The 22464-nt window shown below is 41.1% G+C and overlaps 1 protein-coding gene across 1 annotated transcript in view; it reads right to left on the bottom strand.

Moving 5' to 3' along the window:
- LOC137341585 (copine-8) overlaps positions 1-22464 on the bottom strand; it is a 342934-nt gene that overhangs the window by 190348 nt on the left and 130122 nt on the right. Inside the window, exons 5-6 of the mRNA XM_068004804.1 lie at positions 21875-21914; positions 15442-15518 (exon numbers count right to left, since the gene is read on the bottom strand). Coding sequence (XP_067860905.1) covers positions 15442-15518; positions 21875-21914 — 117 coding nt within the window. The remainder of the gene's footprint in view (positions 1-15441; positions 15519-21874; positions 21915-22464) is intronic.

Raw genomic sequence — 22464 nt, forward strand, 5'->3', positions numbered from 1 at the left:
AGATGTACATGCAATGGGTAATGACAATAACATGTATTTACATAGCGCCTTTAATGTAGTAAAACTTCCCAAGGTGCTTTATAGGAACATAATCAGACAAAAATTAACACAGAGCCAAAGAATGAGACATTAGGACAGATGACCAAAAGCTTGGTCAAAGAGGTAGGTTTTAAGGAGAGTCTTAATGAAGGGAAGGTGGAAAGGCAAATGGCTTTAGGGAGGGAATTCCAGAATTTAGGGTCTAGACAGCTGAAGGCCCCGCCACCAATGGTACGGTGAAGGACATGGGCGATTGACAAGGGGCCAGAGTTCGAGGAATGCAGAGTTCTCAGAGGTTTGTAAGGCTTGAGGAACTTACAGAGATAGGGAGGGTCGAAGCCATGAAGGGATTTGAACACAAGGATGAGAATTTTGAAATGGAGGTGTTTGGGGTAAATGAACAATCAAACATCAATTTGGAGAAAGGGACTTTGATGTAACCTAATTTAAAAGTTTTCAGATTATGAAGGGAATTGTGTAAATTGTTCCTGGTAAAACTGTTACTATCACTATTTAATTCAATAGTACCATAATAAACATGCAATTACATGACATCATATATTAACCCTTTCTCTTTAAACATTTTACCTAACAATTAGCAAACTACTTCAAAGAATCAGTAAAATACAAATATCCAGAGGTTGACTTTCTTCCTAAAGATTCACATATCCAATTATTGTTTGAGAAACACATCCAAAATTGCAGATACAGAATTATTTGAAAAGGGGAATAAAAAGTTAAAACTTAACATTTCACTGATCTTGTAGATACCATTTTCAGAAATTATGCAGACTACGACACAGAAATAACTAGTTAAATAACACCAAAAGCAAAACTGGTAAAGCAACGACTGCAATAGATTGCAAATGATCAAAACCCCTTAGGTCATTTCCTAGATAACCTGACATACAGGTAGCCAAAAATCTGGTCCACCATTGGCGGCCATGCCTTCAGCTGCCTAGGCCTTAAGATTTGGAATTCCCTCTCTTCACCTTTCTACCTCTTTTCCTTTAAGACGCTCCTTAAAACCTTACCTCTTTGACCAAGCTTTTTGGTCACCGGTCCTAATAGCTCCTTCTTTGGTTCAGTGCTAATTTTTGTCTGATTATATTCTTGTAAAGCGCCTTTGGCAGTTTTACGACGCCATATAAATACGCATTGTTCTTGTTGTAAAAATCAAAATCTTCAACCTATTGTCCCAGTAACTCTGATTACAAGGCAGTCAGATTTGACTAATGATAAAATATCCAGTTCATTCTTTTTTTTAAAAATCTTTTGATTTTTTATCTTCTGTATTTTTTTTAATTTCTCGAATTCAAATAATTCTGTAGCCAATGACTCATTGTCGATTTCTGTCTTGAAAAATAATCAGTGTAAGCAAGAGACTTTTTACAGACATTGCCATTAAATGACTAATTTTACAGATTAAGTTCAGTGCTTTTGTTGTGATTTTTTATGCGTTTATTAGATTATTAATATTTTTAGCTGCATGTATTGTTCTGCATGAGCATAAGAAACATGTGACTGAAAATAGTATTAAAAAAGTTTGAGTAATTTAATTCATTGTGGTAGTGGGGTGAAAAGCAGTTTGAAAAAAATTGAACAATTTAATTGGCAAATTTTGTGATAATTGGTAGCAGTAATAATCAGATACTTAAACAAATCAGAATAAGTAAATAAGCACATCCTGGTGATTTAGCCATTTATTAAAGTACAAGACAGATTTAAATTGTGACAGACAGATGTGAAGTATGACATTCAGATTTAAGGTGTGGCAGGCTATTTGAAAGTCTCTTAATGCTGGACAGATTTCTTAATCTTATTTGATTTTTAAAGGGCCTAATCCAGCCAATTCTGCTTCGCACAAAATCACCTGGTGTAATCAAGGCAATGTGTTATCATGCCAATCACTGTATCATGCTATGATAGGGGCTGGAGTCCAGCCAAAAATAGGCAGGAACACATAACTGAAATCTAATCAACCATCAGCATCTGAATGTCAACCCTGTATGGGTGGCATGAAAAGGCCAATTTTCCAAATGCACACTCCTGGGGCTGAGTCTCACCTGCCAGGACCACATATTGGGAAATCACATGTTTTTTCTGTCCATAATGGATAGAAAATCAAGGAAAGCATGTCTGATTTCCTGATATATGCTGTTGGTGGGTGAGGAAATTAATGGACATAAAATCATAGGATGGACATAAATTGGAAGGCAACTGCACAGTAGAACAACAAACTCTTTTCAAAAGAATGGAGTTATGATTAAATGCATAAAACATCTTGTTACACGCAATTAATCATGGACAAAATATTACATGTACTAGAACAAAAAAAAGATGAAAAGCTAAAACTGAAATGAAAAGAGCTGGAAGTGTATATCAGATAGGCAGATTAATATTTCAGGTACAGACCTTCGAGTAGAGGAATGATACAAAAAAAGATCAAAACTGAGGCTCATTTGTAGAAGGAGGTGACCACTTGATCTTGTGTTAAGACAGTTTTTCTGGATTGGACTGTATTGTGCTTTTAAAAATAAATATTAAAGTACTAAGTATTGGAGAAAACTGTCTTTTCACTTCAAATGTAGCCAAGACAAATGGGATGAATTCTCTCACTGAAAATTGTTAATGAAACAAGTTTGGGCTGTTTCAAATCAGTTCTCACTGGAGATGAATCAACTGTACAAAAAAAACTGGCTATAATTCTTCTCTAATTAGACAATACCATTGCAAAAGGTCCGTATGGGAAATGGAATGTCAAGGTGTGAGAAGGACTGGTCTCTTCAGGCACACTTCGGAGTCTGTAAAGAGCTTTCAACTATATTTGAGCCACATGATACCAGACCTAATGTTAACATTGGGTAGAAAGTTATTAGAAAAAACTACATTTTCCAGCACTGACATTATTTACTATCAGTAGAAAAATTCCACCCAAAGCTTAAAGTAAATTAAATTTTAAAAAACCTTTGACTAAGGTTTGTAACAGGACACAGTTCCATTATCTAATATGCTAATCGGCCCCATATAGTATGTTGTTTACTTTCATTATATCCATAATTCTCTAAATGTAAACATTGTTTGCTTACTGTTGGTCCTTTTTAAGAAAGGAGAACTCTACACTAAAATTTTATCAGTGTCATCAATGGGAACAAAACTAAGACTTCCACATCAGTTGTTAATCTTGGTGTCATGTTGCTCTCAGGTGAATGCACTTCCTGAAGGCAGCCTCCTTCAATAGCATTTCAATACCATGCACAAGAATCACAAATCCATGGCAGCCACCTTAAAATGAGCCATTAATCCCACTTCTTGGCTGAAGGTGTCCTCAAATTTTCTGAGTTGTCTCAGCTGAAGCTCTTTGAAGCCATAACCAGTATAACTCTTCACTATTTTCAATACCACCGAATTTAAAAACTGAGCTTAGATTGGGAGCAAGAGACAGGTTGAGAGACCTTACTGTAGGAAGGAAGATAAAGAAAGAACTTGCATTTATGTGGCACCTTTAATGACTTCAGGATGTCCCAAAGTGCTTTACAGCCAATTAAGTACTTTTTAAAAGTGTAGTCACTGTTGTATTGTCGGGAAACGCAGCAGCCAATTTACACACAGCAAGGTCCCACAAACAGCAATGAGATAAATGACCAGACAGGGACTTAAGGGATAAATATTGGCCAGGACACAGGGATAACTCCCCTGGTCTTCAAATAGTGCCATGGGATCTTTCACGTTCAACTGAGAAGACAGATAAGGATTCAGTTTAACGTTTTATCTGAAAAATGGCACCTCCAACAATGCAGCACCCCCACAGTACTACACTGAAGTGTCAGCCTTGATTGTGTACCCAGAGCCTGGAGTGGGGCTTGAATCTGCGAACTTCTGACTCAGGGCAAAAGTGCTTCCACTGAGCCATGGCTGATACTATGGCTCGCCACAGAAATGGACATGGATATACTTTTTATAATTTTCCACTTACAGCAAATGAAGAGTAGGCCCACCATATGCAGCTGCTTCACAGGAACAGGAGTAGGCCATTCAGCCCCTCGAGCCTGTTCCGTCATTTAATTAGATCATGGCTGATCGGTATCTTGACTCCATCCACCCACTTGGTTCTGTAACCCTTAATACCCTTGCCTAACAAAAATCTATCAATCTCAGTTTTGACATTTCTCAATTGACCTAGCCTCAACAGTGTTTTGGGAGAGAGAGTTCCAGATTTCCACTGCACTTTGTGCTTTCTGACATCACCCATGAACGGCCGAGCTCTGATTTTAAGATTACGCCCCCTTGTTCTGGACTCTTCCGCTAGATGAAGTAGTTTCTCTCTATTTACCCTTTCAAAGCCTTTAATCATCGTAAACACCTCAATTAGATCACCTCTTAATTTTCTATATTCAATGGAATATAAGACTAGTCTGTGCAACCTTTCATAATTTAACACTTTTAGCCCCAGTATCATTCTGGTGAATCTGCGCCGCACACCTCCAAGGTCAATATATCCTTCCTAGGAGGTGCGGTGCCCAGAACTGAATGCAGTAGACCAGATGGGCTCTAACCTGAGCTCTGTAGAGCTGTAACATAACTTCCACCCCTTTGTATTCCAGCCCCCTTGAGATAAAGGCCAACATTCCATTCGCCTTTTTAATTATTTTTTATACCTGTCCACTAGCTTTTAGTGATTTCTGTACTGAGCCCCCTAAATCTCTCTGCTCCTCGCCATTTCAAAAATACTCTGATCTATCTTTCTTAGATCCAAAGTGGACCTCACACTTTCCCACGTTGAACTCCATCTGCCACAGTTTTGCCCACTCACTTAATCCATCAATGTCCTTTTGCAACTTTCTGCTCTATTCTACACTATTTACTGTGCCACCTAACTTAGTGTCGTCAGCAAACTTAGATATACAGTACTGTATTCCAGACCAGCTTCAAGCTCCAACAACACTCAAGAAATTCAACAGCATCCAGGACAAAGCAGCCCACTTAATTGGCATCCATCCACCACCCTAAACATTCACTCCCTTCACCACCGGCACACCATGGCTGCAGTGTGTACCATCCACAGGATGCACTGCAGCAACTCGCCGAGGCTTCTTCGACAGCACCTCCCAAACCCGCGACCTCTATCACCTAGAAGGACAAGGGCAGCAGGCACAAGAGAACACCACCACCTGCACGTTCCCCCGCCAAGTCACACACCATCCCGACTTGCAAATATATTGCCGTTCCTTCATCGTCGCTGAGTCAAAATCCTGGAACTCCCTTCCTAACAGCACTGTGGGAGAATCTTCACCACACGGACTGCAGTGGTTCAAGAAGGCGGCTCACCACTACCTTCTCAAGGGCAATTAGGGATGGGCAATAAATGCTGGCCTCGCCAGCGGCGCCCACATCACATGAGCGAATAAAAAAAAAGCTTAAAGGTAGGAATCAGACCAGGGTCAGGAATTTGGGCCCTGGGCTGAGACTTCAGCCCCAAAGTCAAAGCGGTAAGGGGCATGCCTGGGCTCGGGACTGGGTAGTTTGGAGTGGACACAGTGTGACAAGGGAGCTAGTCGGTCACAAGATAAGTACAGAAGAAGATGCTTCAGCCATGAGTACTAAACCCTTTACTTCCAACCACAAGCAATGTCATGGAATATCATGAGGTGGAGAGGAATCCTTGTGCGTGTGTGTGTGTGTGTGTGTGAGATCTTATTTCCATCACAGTCCACATTTCTGCCAGGTAGCAAGAGGTGGGTGGAGCCATAAACAGATAGATTGCTTTGAGGGTGATGTCAGCATGCAGTCACAGACTAGAGATGGCGCTGGCACAAACTCCCCACCAGCTGAGTATTAGTGTGAGCTATTTTGTAAAAAAATGTCATGATGATACTTCATGACAATGACAATATGCACTTGTATACAGTTCCTATATGTTAATTGTATCCATGTGATTTATATCAATTAGTGTTAATTGTATTTAGGTGGTGCATATCAATCGGGGACGCTCTTGTATCCATTTATAAGAGAGCTGATCCAGCGCGTGGGTTGTGTGTTAATCTCTGTGAATAAAGGCTTGGAAGCAACTGAAGACCATGCTCTAGTATTCTATCCTTCACCACCTGGCTTTGTAACATTATAAACACTTTACATTAATGAGGAGGATGCCAAGCGAGGAAAAAACCCCAGAGAGTGTTGATTTGGGAGGCTGAAGAGGATGGTTTTAGTTTTACCAACATTAAACTGGGGGAAATGTTGGCTCATTCAGTTCTTAGTGTTGAATAGGAAGCAACAACCTTTGATCAATGGAGGAGCAGAGAGTTAGAACCGGGTGTTGTCAGTGTACACATGGTACCTGGGAATCATCAGTGTTTTGAACTAATTTACATTTTTTTTTGCTTTCATTATATACAGTACAAATAATAGTTCACTTATGTGCCTTGGAACACATGGAAACAATAGTCCAGCTCATAATGTTGGGAAGTACCATACGCACTCTCCCCCTTCAAACTCATAGGCCAGAGCATACATTACTTAGGTACTTCTGCATCTCCCAAAATTCCTCATTTCTTATATCCTACTGAAAATGAAGATGAAAAATTGATCTGCTCCAGGATCTATGGTACAAATTCATGTTTCCAATATACATAACAAACATCACAAAATCCCCGCAAATCCCCACTTGCAGGAAGCTAATGGTGGTGTAATGAGTGCAGAGGGAGCAGTAATGCAGTGTTACACACGACTCTTCCATCAATCAATATGCACATAAATAAAAGCAGCAACGCAAGCCCGTGAAATATTCGGAAATTTGACTTTTAAGTTCTGACTAATGCAAATCTAAATCGTCCAATCAGATAACCAAATTTCACAAACCTTTTCCTTGACTCCATTATTCTAAAGAAGAGTCTCACAATTTACATATGTACAAAGATTAGGGACCATATCTTCCTCTGCTTGAAAAAGAAATGTTTGTTTTACTTTGTAAATTATGTCCCAGTAACAAAATTGAGAGGGGACACAGTTTTGAAACCTATGCTTTCTGAGAATGCAATTATGTTAGCAAGAACAAAAACAGAACAGCCAATCATGAAGTTGCTGTAACAGATTGAGAAGAATTAAAGGGTCGTTATTGCAGGTACATCATGACTGGCTGTTAATTTTTCCACCCCTGCTTCTCAATGCTTCTCAAGCAGCTAATGAGCCACTTATACCAGTATCAATGTCTAAAAGCATTTTTCCATGTATCTTTTACAGGTATTACATTTCTCTGGGGCATTTATGCTTTGTGCTGTTAATTTGTGGTATGATCCTGCCTTACCTTCTGTTTTCTTCTTTAAGCATCTTCTGGGTATCCAGCCATGACCAAGTCCTGGAGACAATACCACATATTGCCAAGTTTCCCACTTACTTTGCATGCTGTGATCTCCCACCAAATTACTAAACATAGAGTTTACAGGGCCTCATCGGCTTTTATCTCTGTAGGAGTTCAGACATTTTCTCCAGAATTTGCACTCCACAGATGGATTAACAAACTTTGACGCTGGTAAAGTGGCTATTTAACTGCTTGAGAAGAATTAAAGGATCATTGCAGGTGCATCATGACTGGCTGCTAATTTTTCCACTTCTGCTAACAAAATCACATTCTCACAAATTGTACATTTGAAATGTGTGCTTTCTTTTGATTTTGTCAGCAGTATATTAATTTGGCAGAAAACCATGCTTTCTCTAAATTTTAATGAAATGGAAAATAAAGTATTTTATCACCAGTTTATTTACTCTTACTTGCAGCTCTCTCAAGTTAAAAAAAGTTATTTTGACACGTGTATACTACACACTTGGGTCGATTTTAACTCCAGACATGGAACGGGTGGAGAACGGGCGGGAGACCATTTCGAGGGCCGAGTCTCATTTCCATGCAGTCGGCAAGCTGCACGCCCAGAATGGCCCACACATTGCAGCTCGCCAGCTCCGGGCTGGAACGATATTGGGTGACCTGGAGACTGAGCTGGGCAGCAGGCAGGTAGGTCTGAGAAAGGGGGTGGGAGGGGGTGTTCAATCGCAGAGATAGGGGGAGCCATGCTGACAGCGGCCCACAGAATTCTTGCGCAGCCCAGGGCTGCAGTTCTGTTCCTCCTGGTCCCACAGAAATAATTCTATACTAAACTTATAGCCTTTTCTGCTTCCTCGCTTGATACAATTGGGGAGAGTGTGTACTGCGCACACTACATTCATTTGTCCCTCGAAATTGCATCAGAGTCCTATGTATGACATCAGACCCCAATCTGCATGTCGTAGTGAGGCATGCGGGGATCAGGCAGGAAAGTGGAGTTGAGGCCAAAGATCAGCCATGATCTTATTGAATGGTGGAGCAGGCTCAAGGGGTCATATGGCCGACTCCTGCTCCTATTTCTTATGTTCTTATGCTCCCAACTGATTCAGGTAGACACCTGAGGGGTCCTGTGGAAGGCGCCAGGAAATATGGCGGAGGGTGGGATCTGAGCAAGAATGGAGTTGTATGTGCAGCTCAGATATTTTAGGGACTCCGTACCCCACTTCTCCCAGACAAACCAAAGCTAAAATTGGCCCTATTGTATTTAACAAAAACTTTGTATTTTGCAGGAGTGTCAATGCACAATGCATCACCATTACTGATATTCTAATCTTTGTAGTATCCAACATATGACAACAATTCTCAACAGCTAGATTTCAATATTTCATTAAATTTAAATGGGATTGGAGTTTTCATGTAAAATAAAGGATAGTAATCAGTGACAAGACATTGATAAGAAGATAAGAAAAAGGCCCATTCAGCCCATCTATGACTAAAGAAATTCTTCTTAATATAAATCAGTTTCAAATTTACTTTTCACCAGTTGAAATGTAAGATCTTCTGATTCTACCTTCCTTTCCATCATGTACCATCCAGGAGAGTTTCACTGTGATTTGCAACAGGTCTGCTAATAGGATGGGCATTCCTTTGACATTTCCTCTTCCCCTCAGACAAGCTAAAAGATATGGAGACATTCCAGAGGAGAAGAGGCAGGTGCACCTGCATTGAAGGCAGGCTGACCTGACCCAAAGAGCCAAATGTGCAGACAACTCAACAGTTACGTGGACATACACGTCACCAAGAAAGCCGATTTTGGAACTATGCTGTCTTCTGCAGTCTGACTGCCAAACCTGGACCCTGACTGGGATTGCTCTGCCATGGCAGTGGAAGACACGACTGCCTTCAATTTCGATGCAACTGGTTCTTTAAATCTGGGTCAGAGGGGCATTATTTGATCAGCCAGTCTGAAGTGCACTGCTGTATACATCTGGTATTCGATGCCTTCATTATCAGGATGAAAGACCTAACCACTTTCCAAAAGAAAGACAGCCAGCAGCAAGAGTATGCTCTTCACCTTTTCACAATGGCTGAGTTCTGAAGGCAGCAGGGCTACATTTATGGGACCTATGTGGTCAAACGGACTGATCTGGAATGCCACAGCATTTTTGAATAAGAATTTCAAGATTAGATGGATGTCTCCTGGGGGGACAGGTTTCACCCTTTTGAGCCACGGCTCAAGATGCAAATCTGAAATGCTTAAACAGTAGCTAAAATAAGATATAATGAACGTAATGTGCAGTAACGTAATGTATGCTGCATAATTATGCTCTATTGTAGAGTCACCAGGCAGCAGATGGAATAGAAGGCTCAAAAAGGCACCGAGTAGGACCCTGATAACGAGCTCCACACTAAAGAGTTGCCAGCTCCACTAGACTCAGTAATAAAGATAGCTCAATGAACTGTTGCACAAAACCCCAAACCCCATTGATACCATTGTCCTTAACTTGATCTTAGCCACAATGCATGCACATCTATTTATCTCCTGCTACATAAATGTAATCCTGTACAAATGAACTCATAGCACCAAGTCGAAATCCAATTCCAAACACTTATTATTCCAATAATGCTTATTTTACCCTAGTGTTTCCCCTTTGTAACTGTGTAGGGTGAGTGCATCTCACTCCCTAACCTAATGTTCCTAGGTGCTATCCTGGTGTAAGCAGTAAGTGAACTGGCTGCTAGATGTCCCTGAATCTTGGGGTGGTGGTACTTCATACCTCCTTCTGCTGGGTGGCCCTGCAACTGCTGGCATCACATTGAATACTGTGGTGGCTGCCTTGGTCTGTTGGTTTTCTGGTTCTGTATTGGTCATTTGAGTGGTGTAACTGTGTGGCAAGAATGAAGGGTTGCCCTGAGAGGCAGCTATCTCATCTATGCTTACTAAAGGATGGCACCAATCCCAGAAATCAGCTGCTGAGATGTGGCTGGGATTGGCCTTCTGGCCAACCCTTTTCTGCTCCTTTGCTGCCAGCTCTTTTTTTCTCCTTCTTGCTTATCCTCTATGGGTTTCATTCAGTGCTTGCTGCTCTAATTCAAACTCAGAATCCACCAGAATGGATATTCTTGTGCTAGTGCTTGCTGCAAGTGGAGTGATGTGTTGTGCCCAGCAGCTTGGTGTTTCTTGTGGAAAACCTATGGAAACACAACATAAACAAGCAAAATGCAAATTGACCAGGCATATCATGCTATGATGTTGCGGCGCCTACTAAGTTTCAGATTGTCAGAGTATCTGGGTATGTGCAAACTGGAAGGTGTAGCCACGCATGGATATGGGTTGCCTTGTGATGGCGTCCAAAGTCAAGACGCAACTTGGTTGAAGCCATTCCATACCATTGTACCTCAAGCAGGTATATTCAGTGTACACTTAGCTTGATGAACTTTCTTAACGTGTTGAACTTTTTGTGCATCTACACCAAGGCCTCCTGATATCTGAAACCATGTTCACCTCTGCCAACTCTTCCCTCACAGCCCAGAGAGCAGATTCTGAGGAGGATACCCCTCAGAATCAAAAATGGCAACCTTCTGCACCTCTCCCAACATAGCTGCAGAGGTCTCTCTGTAAAGGGGACAAGTCCTCCCACTGCTTTAATTCTGCCCTCAGCTGTCTGTAGTAATGCAACAAATTCAAATCCTGCAGTACATTGCCAAACTGCATAAAGTGTGAGTGTCCCTTTTAAGGCACAACAGCAACTCTTCAAATCTGCTGATATGTCAGATATCCCACCCCTATGGCCTTCACACTCCCACTGCATGGCTGAATCCACGCTGGAAGTGATGAATGATTATTAAAAGGAGTAATCCTCAGAAAACCTCGCAAGATCCGTACCACATACCCACAATGAGAATTCTCTGCTTCTTCATCATGTGACGTAAGTTGTTGCAAATAACTCTTGGCATTATAGTTCTACAAGGGCAAGACGAAAACTACAAGTCCTATAAAGTACCTGTCTTCCATACAGAACTTGTGAACAAGAGCTGGAGTTGAAGCAAGGAACCTTTTCCACCTGGTCCTCATGCAATCTGAGGTGTTGTAGTGCTCTTTAGGTATTGTAATTCTATAGGAGCAGAGTGAAAATTAGAATTCTCTTGATGTACCTCTGACACACACAGAATTTGAGAAGAGGTGTTGGACACCCTCAGCACAAGGCCAGATGGTATTTCCAATTCTGGGAATGAAGCAGAACTGGAGTCACGTGCTCAAAAGAGAGGTTTGTGAGGGGGGGGGGAATATGTGATTGGGATGACCCAATTTATGGATAGGTTTGTGACCTTTTTCAAAATTGTTTAACTTCTTATATAATTGTTATGTTATGCACGTTATTTTTAACTGTATAAATTGACCTGAGGAAAAAAAATGGTGAGTGTGAGAAATCAGGAGCAGTTACTTGAGTGATTTGATTGATTTGTTTTGCAGCAGTTGCTGGCTCCTGATTAGTAGTTTTGGAAAAATTCCAGCAATTTGATTGGTTGGGTTTCTGTGGCTTGCTGGTTCATGATTGATGGCTTTTTCTACTTCTCAATTGGTTTATGATTGACAGCTTTTCCAAACTGTCTATCTTTCAGTCAGTGGTTAGTTAAGGCACTAAAATTAAATGTGACAGATAGTTTTGTTGTGTAAAGGACAATTTGTATCTGTGATACTGTGAAACGTAAGAACATAGGACCAGGAGTAGGCAATTTAGCCCCTCGAGCCTGTTCCAGCATTCATTGAGATCATGGCTGATCTATGACCTAACTCCACATACCAGCTTTAGCCCCATATCCCTTAATACCGTTGGTTAACAAAAATCTATCAATCTCAGATTTAAAATTAACAATTGAGCTAGCATCAACTGCTGTTTGCGGAAGAGTTTTCCAAGCTTCTACCACTCTTTGCGTGTAGAAGTGTTTCCTAACTTCAGTCCTGAAAGTCCTGGCTCTAATTTTTAGGCTAATCCTAGACTCCCCAACCAGCAGAAATAGTTTCTCTCTATCTACCCTACAATTCCCCTTAATATCTTGAAAACTTCGATCAAATCACCCCATGATCTTCCAAATTCCAGGAAATGCAACCCTAGTTTGTGTAATCTCTCTTTGTAATTTAACCCTTGGAGTCCAGGCATCATTCTAGTAAATCTACGCTGCACTCCCTCCAAGGCCAATATATCCTTCCTAAGGCGCAGTGCCCAGAACTGAACACAGTACCCCAGGTGTGGTCTAACCAGGGCTTTGTACAGCTGTAGCGTAACTTCTACTCCCTTGTATTCTAGTCCTTTAGATATAAAGGCCAGCATTCCATTAGCCTTTTTGATTATTTTCAGTACCTGTCCATAACATTTTAATGATCTATGTGCATACAACAGGACCTCCACTGTTTCGCGCTTTTCATCGGGATGGGAGCGGGGGGGGTGGCAGGGGTGTCAGCCAGCATCAGAGATCAGGGGGGTCAGCCAGCGTCGGAGATCGGGAGGAGGGAGGTCCACCATCGGGGGTGGGGGGGGGCTCCTGTTGGCCAGGTGAGCTTGTTGAGCCTGGATGAAGCACTCCTGCTCCTCCAAGCCCACAAGCAGTGCAATAAAAGCATTCACCTCATGGATCCGGCCCTTCCCACCTGCTTTCACCTGGCGTGAATCAGATGCAATGGGAAACCCGAACGGGTAAGGTTAATTTCATTTAAATTTTCCAATACACAAAATATTAAGTACCTCAAGTATTTCAATGAGCTACATTGCCCCTTTAAGTATCAGTCCGCCGGCTTTAAGTGGGGGCAGGACTACCTGGTGTCTGCTGTCCACATGCATACAAACCTGCCTGGGTTAAACCCAGAAGTAGGCACATTGGAGCCGGGATACGGTCCCCGCTCCAAATATCTACTATTTTGACTGCCCACCCGCCCCCAACCAACCCATTCCTGGGGGTTAAAGTTATCCCCAAGGACTCTGAATATTTTTTTATGTATGGTTATACCTATCTTTCGACTGGCACCTTGTTGCTCTGCCTGAAGTCCTCCCGAGGCCCAAACAGGTCAAAGAATTTTTTTTTTTAAAAAGTCTTTAGCTACCACTGGAGAGATGGGGAGGTGAAGAGAATTAGGATGGAGTTCCAAAGTGTAGAAATGAGGCAACTGAAAGCTCCACCAACAATGGTGGGGCAAAGAGGGTGGATGTAAAGAAGGCTAGAGTCAGAGGAATTGAGTTTGGGAGGGGACACAGGACAGGAGGAGATTGCAGAGATACAGTAGGGCAAAGCCATGGGGGGATTTATAGATGAAGGCAAAAATTTTAAATGTACTGTTTTGAGGGGTTTGGCAGCCTGCGTAGGTCAGAGAGGGCAGGGGTGATGGCAACGCGGGCAGAAAATATCGGGTAGAGCTTTGGACAAGTTGGAATTTAGGGAGGGTGAAGGATAGGAGACCAGCAAGGAGTGCATTAGAGTAGTTGAGTCAGGAGGTGATGACCACACCTATAAGGGTTTCAGTGGCTGAAGGGCAAAGGCAGGCAACAAGTGAAAGCAAGTGGTCTTAATTACATATAGGATGTGGAGCTTAGCTCAGCATTGAACAGGACGCCAAGATTACAGGCTGGTCTGGTCCAGCTTAAGAGAGTGGCTGGGTAGGGGGATGGACTCAATGGGTAGGAAGCAGAGCTTGTAGTGAGGACTGAAGATGATGGCTTTGGTCTTCCTAATGTCGGGTTGGAGGAAGTTGTGACTCATCTAAGACTTGACGACAGATAGGTAGTCTGACAAATACAGAGGTAGTCGAGAGGTTGAGAGAAGTGATGGAGAGATACAACTGGGTATCATCAGAGTACAAGTGAAAGCTGACCCCATGCTTGCAGATGATGCCACCAAGAGGATACGAAAGCAGAGGATAGATCCTTGGAGGATTCTGAAGGTGATATGCATGGGAGAGAAGAGAACCTATTCCTTGACCTGCATTGGCTGCATTCAGATAGATAGGAAAAGAACCATTCATGCAGTCACTGAAAGCATGACATCCTGACATTGGGGTGCTTCTGAGAAAGTATTCAGAGCGCAGTACCTTAATGTCACATATCTTATTAGTGCCCACTCCCTTTATGAAGAGGAGTCTCTAATCATCTGCCAAAGTGAGCTATGTTCACTTCTGCTTCCAGATGCAGGTATACAGGTATCTATGAATCAGTATGGAGAATCTCTCCTGCAGCCTGACCTGCCCGGCATCCTCCATAGGTCATCCCCTTCTTCCAAACATACAGATATGAGGATTCTCACAGGGAAACCCATTGATACCCACAGTGGTGCTAAAGCAAAACATTTTAAAATTAAGGATGAATGGCAGAGGTTTATGAAAATCAAAGTGCAAGAGGGAAAAAAAAATCCAAAATGGTCCAGGAATCCCATAAAACATTTAACTTTTCTATTACTACATCCTTTAACTGAACTGCCACCTGACCTCTCAGTTGCTAGCAACCTTGGTTTGCTGAATGCCTGCACATTGGGAAATTGTATGAAGACAGCCCTGGTTCCATTTCCCATTTAATAAAGCTTCTGCCTGTTTTTGGATGGGAGATTCTGTGCCTATCCCAACGCGACCACCAACTTCAACGGGGCGCAGAATGGGCTAGAATCATAAAGGACTGATCTCTGCCGCATTTCACACTCCGCTATGACCCATCTATACCCTTTTCTGAAGAGCAACAGAAACTAAAATTGGCCCCAGTATCTCTTTAAAATGACAAAAGAAATGATGTGCGAAACAATACTGTTTAGCCAACTTTCCCAAACTCAATTCACAAGTCACATCATCAAACGAGAAGGAGTGTCCAAAAAGATTCGTCACCGTAAATATAACAGGATGCTACGGGCTTACCCAGCTTCAAGCAACACAAAGTGGTGATCATTTCCTAATTGTTTGAGAGTCAAAATTATAGATAGTGCATTTCAACATCTTGCATGAATCTAAAGCTGACCATCTATACATAGATAGTACAAGGCCCGTTTGAACGACTTCCCAGACTGCCTGTGTTGGTTTGCCACAAATATAGAGGACTATTTTTTTTACTTACACAAGAGGTTTTTCAAGTCTGCTTCCTTGTGAACCAACTATCTCTCCCAATGTGCAGAATGCTTGACCCAGGAAATCCTGAAATTCAGAATATATTTGAAAACAAGTTGCAATTAAAAACATTCAGCATACAACTATTATTAGTAACCATAGAATGAGAACCAATGAAATCAATATTTTTTGAAAATGCCCCAGGATATGGTTTTAAAAACAAGCGCCTAGCATTTCCACAGGTGTTCTCTTCACCTCCCACCGTAACTTTGGTGGAAGATCGGCAGGTCATCTGGAGAAACGGCACAAATGGCCATTTTTAGCTGTTACTCCCGGAGTTCCGCCAATCTTCCTCTGAAGTTATGGTGGGAGATTGGAACAACCCTCGCAGAAATTCAGGCAAAGGTTTCTAACATAACAAACACATGAAACTGACAAATCCACAAAAATAATTAAACTTATACATTAAATGAATAATGCAATGTTAGAAATGCCTGCAAGAAGTTTCCCCTGCACAGGCCTGGCCCTCTCATTGGAGCCTGGGAGCTTAGTTCTGCTTCAGCCCCAGAGTGGAGATTTCACCTGGGCTTTGGCTGCTGAGAATTTTCAGCTCCTGTGGACAATTTCCACGCATATGAGATGCAGATGCATCAACCATCACTAAAAAAAGATTATCTGGTCATTATCTCATTGCTGTTTGTGGGTCCTTGCTGTGCGCAAACTGGCTGCTGCATTTCCTACAGTACAACCATGACTACGCATCATGAAGTACTTTATTGGCTGTACTTTATGGGCAATGAGCGTCCTAACCAGGGGTCCTGAAAAGGACTGCTGCATGGCCGCTCAACAAAAGGTGTAATCACATCTGTCTTCACTCAGGGGGTTGTGAATCTTTGGAATACTCTACCCCAGAGGGCTGTGGATGGTGAGTCGGCGAGTATATTCAAGACTGAGATCGATAGATATTTGGACACTAAGGGAATCAAGGGATATGGGGATAGGGCAAGAAAGTGGAGTTGAGGTAGAAGATCAGCCATGATCTTATTGAATGGCGGAGCAGACTCAAGGGGGCGTATGGCCTACTCCTGATCCTATTTCTCACATTCTTATGTCTTGCTTGCCTCCTGTGATACTTCTCCTCCAGAACTTGAAAGTAGAGAGGGGTGGGCAGACTTCTACAAATAAATTAATAGCTGCTACAAAGTAAATGGAAAATATCTTCACCCTCCAAGCCCTGCAACAGGTTCCCTTTTCTTCCCACCTTCCAGCCGTGTATCATGCTGTGTCTCTGCTTCCTCCCAGATGTGCTGTCTCTCTCTTGCAGCTCCAATAATTGTGGCAGGTTGTCTCAACTGCCCACTTTTCAGGCCTGTCCGTTCCACCTCCCATACTTATAGCATGATGTCTTTCCTTGTTATTTCCCACAGCCTGCTGTCTCTCTTTTTTGCCTTCCAAATCCATCAGATGCTTTTCTTCCCAATTCCCAAAACCTCTGGCATGCAATATCTCCTTTTCACCTACTAAGGACATGGTGTGATGTCCCTCCTTCCCATACCCAAACCTGTAAGTATTGAAGATTAAGGGGTGATCTAATTGAGGTGTTTAAAATGATTAAAGGATTTGATAGGGTAGATAGATAGAAACTATTTCCTCTGGTGGGGTAGTCCAGAACAAGGGAGCTTAACCTGAAGTTATGGCCATTCAGGGGTGATGTCAGGAAGCACTTCTTCACACAAATGGTAGTGGAAACCTGGAACTCACTCTCCAAAAAAGCTGTTGAGGCTAGGTCAATTGAAAATTTCAAAGCTGAGATTAATAGATTTTTTGTTAGACATTGGTATTAAGAGCTATGAAACCAAGGCGCGTGGGTGGAGTTAAGATACAGGTCAGCCATGATCTAATTGAATGGTGGTACAGGCTCGAGGGGCTGAATGGCCTACTCCCATTCCTATGTTCCTGTGGCATGATGCCTCTTCTTCCCACCTCAGAATATCCCAACAGGCTCTCTTTTCCTGCGAAACATATTGCCTTCCCAAAATAAGTAAACAAAAGAATTTAATATAAACGTGTTAATGCATCTGTTGCTAATATAGGTCAGAGATAGTACAATGGTGATAATTGCTAGAACACCAAAATAATTGTATGCATTTTATGAAGCCCTGTTCAGTAATTTCGAACTTGAGCTATATCCTCATTTTCAAATCTGTTTTAATTTGATACCTGACTGCTGAAGGTATATTTTGTGATTTTGCACTCTCAACACAGAGCTTTGTCCACCAGGAGTACAAATCAGGATTTTCCATCCATTCATTTTTTTAAATGGAAGGAAAATCCTGTGAGGCCCACTGACCTTCTTACTGAAACTCCTCAAGCTCAGTGTCAGGAGTGCAAATTTGGAAAATGTATCTTTTGGTCTCTGTTCTCACAGGATCCGTACTGCCTGCTCAGAACAGTCTTAAAATGATGCAATTTCAATATACTATTTTGCAAAATTAAAAAAGATTACGTGCAGATTCATGTTTTGTTTTTATTTTAAAATATTTTACCAAAATATTGAAATTGGGACATTTTTACCAAGTTACAAATTTCATGCCTGATCTATGACTGGAAAGGAAATGTCACTTTAAAGCTGCCTAAGCCATGTGAAATCATTTCCTCTTTTGCATGCAGCCACTCCTGGGGTCCCTATACTCCTGGATGCCCACAGATCTCAACAAAATGCCCACTGTCCACAGTGTCTCCAGATCCTCACTAGTTCAGCCTGCCACCTGGCTTAGACACTTACTCAAGTGCTCACTCGTCAGACCCCTCCCCCAATGCTATGACCTCAGCTCCTTCCCAGAATATTCCCACAACTTAAACCCTCCTGAATTTTCCCACACCTTTGCCCTAGAGTTTTCACGCACACCCTGTCCCAAGTGCTCCCAGGCCCCAAGTCACCCAAGTTCATCTCTCACTCCCTAATCTCTCCCTGCAGTTTCTCAACCCCACGTGTTACTCCAAGAAGAGACACAATTTTCATTTTGTCCCTGCACAACGCCATAAAAGTACAATTTAAACATTGTGCTTGTGCTCACCGTCACTTCCCCATTGTCTTTCCTTCTTTCCCTCTAAAAATTTTTTTATTTGTTTAACTATACTTTTAAGAACATAGGAAGAAAGAGGACAAGGATAAGAAAAGGTCATTTAGCCCATTCAAATTCGTTACTCTTGGAGCCCCATCTCTTCCATTATATCATACAGCTCCATTTTGAATGATCCCAATGTTTATATTCTCTACTATGCCTGGTAAGTTATTCTAAATGTTTATTACTCTTTGAATAAAGCAGTTACTACAGCTGTTTTAAATACACTTTCAACAAATTAAAAGTTATCTGCTCCTACTTTCCTGGCTTAATTTAAAGTAATACTCTGGGTTTACCTTATCTTTAAAATTCAATATTTTTTCCTCTCCATGAGATTCTTCCTTAAACATATTCCTTCCAGACTGTCAAACTTCAGTTTTTCCAACCTTTCTTCATAATTCATTCCCTTTATGTTATATATAAATGACCTGGACTTGGGTAGAGGGAGTACAATTTTGAAGTTCTTGGCAACATAGTAAATAATGATCAGGATAGTAACAGACTTCAGGAGAACATAGGCAGACTGGTGAAATGAGCAGACACATGGCCGATGCAATTTAATGCAGATAAGTGTGAAGTGACGCACTTTGGAAGGAACAGCATGGAGAGGCAGTACAATCTAAATGGTACTATTTTGAGAGGGTACAAGAGCAGAAGGACCTGGGGGGTGCTTTTTTACAACTCTTTTAAGGCGGCAGGGCAAGTTGATAAGGCAGTTAAAAAAGCGAATGGGACAATTGGCTTTGTAAATAGGGGCATTGAATATAAAAACAATCGAAGTCTTGCTGAACCTTTACAAATCACTAGTTAGGCCTCAGCTGGAGTATTGTGTACAATTCTGGGCACCACACTTTAGGAAGGATGTCAAGGCCTTAGAGGGTACAGAGGAGGTTTACCAGGGATGAGGGACTTCAGTCATGTGGAGAGATTGGAGAAGCTGGGTTTGTTCTCCTTAGAGCAGAGAAGATTAAGGGGAGACCTAAGAGAGATATTCAAAATGATGAGGGGTTTTGATAAAGCAAGTAGAGAGAAACTGTTTCCTCTGGCAAGTGTGTCAGTAACCAGGGGTCACAGATTTAAAATAATTGGCAAAAGAACTAGAGTGGAAATGAAGAGAATTCTTTTCACACAGAGGGTTGTTAAGATCTGGAATGCACTATCTGAAAGAGTGGTGGAAGCAGATGCCATAAGAACTTTCAAAAGGCAATTGGACATATACTTGAAGAGGACTAATCTGCAGGGTTATGGGGAAAAAGCTGGGGTGTGGGACAGCTCTTTCAAAGAGCCAGCGCAGGCACGACAGTCCGAATGGCCTCCTTCTGTGCTGTAAGATTCTATGATTCATATTTGAGATAGTTTTGTTACTGTTCTCTGCATTCACTCCAATGCATGCATATGTTTTTTTGTGAGGTGACGACCAGAATTAACATAGTAGTCCAAGTGTTATCTGACTATTGCATTGTAAAACCTCAGTATAACCTCTGGAAATTAATACTTCAAGATGTTACACATCTCATCCAGAATTGACCTTTCATTGGCTGAAAACTTGCTCTAATGCCTTTTTTTAGCCAATCAAGGTTCAGGACTTGAAAAAATGAGCTGATTATTTCAGAGCTAAAATGGTCAATTTTTGATCCATTTTTTGCTGGCTAAAGAGAATACTCTATAATGAGTACGTGTGATCAAGTGTCCCTTGGGTCAGGATGGCCAGTATTTGTATCACCCCTTTGTATTCTCAACATCAATTCAACCTAGTTAACTAAAGGCAGTTCAGCACTGAACTGCACATTTTTATTGTTAGCTTCACAATGACAAAAAAAAACACTTATCACAGGCCGATATCTCTCCTCTCTAAAGATCTGACCCTGATCTGAAAGATTGGGTTTTATAACCCCTTTGCTTGCTTACTTAATCAGGGACACCTGTAATGACTTATTGGGAGCCTAGCTTGCTGTCACCATCCACTCCCCATGGTCTTAGTGCCCAAAAATAACAGGAGTGGATACACACCTCATCACATACATCAACAACAAGGCCTGGCAGAATGATCACACACAATGAGATAACCTTTGAAGCATAGTCAACATGCTAACTTGACCCAATGTTAGTATTTTTTCTTCTTCTTAATAATAGAATTTATATAGCAATATATGTCAAAACATTGCACAGCATTTTACTTTTCAATTACCTTTGGAATGCAGTGGTTTATGTAAGCAAGCAGCATGGATATACTTGTTTTCCTTACTCAGGACATTCCTTAATGTTAAATTACTTGATATTTTCTGATTTTTAAAAATTAAATACAGATTGTTGAAAGAATACTGCACCAATTGCTGTTGGGTTTTGCTGCAGCTTGAAGCTCTGCCTCCTTCGCTGCGAAAACTTAAGGGAAAATTTAGCAATCTTGTATCCTGAGCATGAAGCCGCTACTGAAGTGAATGCAGCACCAATTGTTCAACCCACTGAGCGAGGTTCCATATTGGGAGTGCAATATTGCTGAATGAAACCTTAGAAGTGATCTTCGGCCTCCATATGAAGAAAATTTAGAGGTCAAAAGTAACCATTTTGTTGGTGGGGCGAGGGGACAGAAATCAGACGTTACACTATAAAACTGGAGGCAAAATATATTTTAAAAATTCTCAAATCAATTGACCGGCAGAGAGGTTGTAAACTTGCAGAGGCATCAGATTGCAGCAAGATTCACTGATTTTTCACATATAATTCAACAACTTTACCAGATCTGCAGTAATGTCACAAAATTTATCTTTAAAGAACACAAAATCAACGGGGAAAAAATTATTTTCCCACTGATCTTTGATAGAAAGAAATTTTAAGAGACACCTTAGCACTTTAATGAACTATAGGCACAATTATCACATTTGGTGTGTTTCTAACAACTTTATTGGTATTAATTGATCGATGAAATGACATTCTTAATTAGCTTTATAGATCCTAAAAAACATTTGTTGAAAAGCTCTCAAGAAAATGAGTGAAACCAATCCTGACTCATGTTTTGGTCATTGTTTATCTCATATTCCATGGACCCAGCAGCTAACTAAGAGATATTCACTCAAGACACATTTTTACTGTAATTATACAGGCGAGACTCAAAAGGCAATACCAACATATCAAGTATAATAGACATGGACCAACACTGGTTGTGACAAACAATTTCTCAAAAACTTTTTGACTCAACACTTAAGGCAATTTTACTATTATCAGACAAAATAAAACTTTACAATTCAAGTTTAACCTTCCTATATTATGGCTTAAGGCTTGTGGCAACAAAACATTACGGAAAGCTAAAAAAAAACTTACATGTTCAGATAAATTCGAACTCTTTGAATCAACGTCATACCTGAAAATAATAACAAAAATGAGAATTTACTATTCTACACCTTAGATCTACAATGCATGACATAAAAGGTGTGTTTGAAAAAAGATCATTGAAAGAACAGCTGGAACCTGCTTCAGGTTTTCACATATTCCAGGTATGATTTATCTTACAGTAATTTATGTAGTAAAGGGTGTTGGCAACCCAACACCATGAGGTTAGTCTACCTTCAAGGATAATAGAGAACTACTGACAAAAGTTTCAAGTTGCCTCGTCCTTGGTCAAACTGTTGACCGTTGATGAACCCTGGTGAACAGGGGTTAAATCGGACATGAACCCTTCTTTGTATGACCCTACTAATTAATAGTAAACTTGGCTGCAAGATCCTAACAATAAACATTCAAAGTGCTCATTCTACAAAATAAGTGTTAAGGTTTATTGTACAGTTTAGTAAATCCTAGCCTTGATGAAGAGTCATTAATAGGTCACACTGACTGAAGTAATCTTGATCAGCTAAAAAAGGGGAGGTTCTTTTCTAGATTTTATTGCCGAAATAATAAGTTTGAAGAAAAAC

Source organism: Heptranchias perlo, chromosome 24, assembly GCF_035084215.1.
Source record: "Heptranchias perlo isolate sHepPer1 chromosome 24, sHepPer1.hap1, whole genome shotgun sequence".
NCBI lineage: Eukaryota > Metazoa > Chordata > Chondrichthyes > Hexanchiformes > Hexanchidae > Heptranchias > Heptranchias perlo.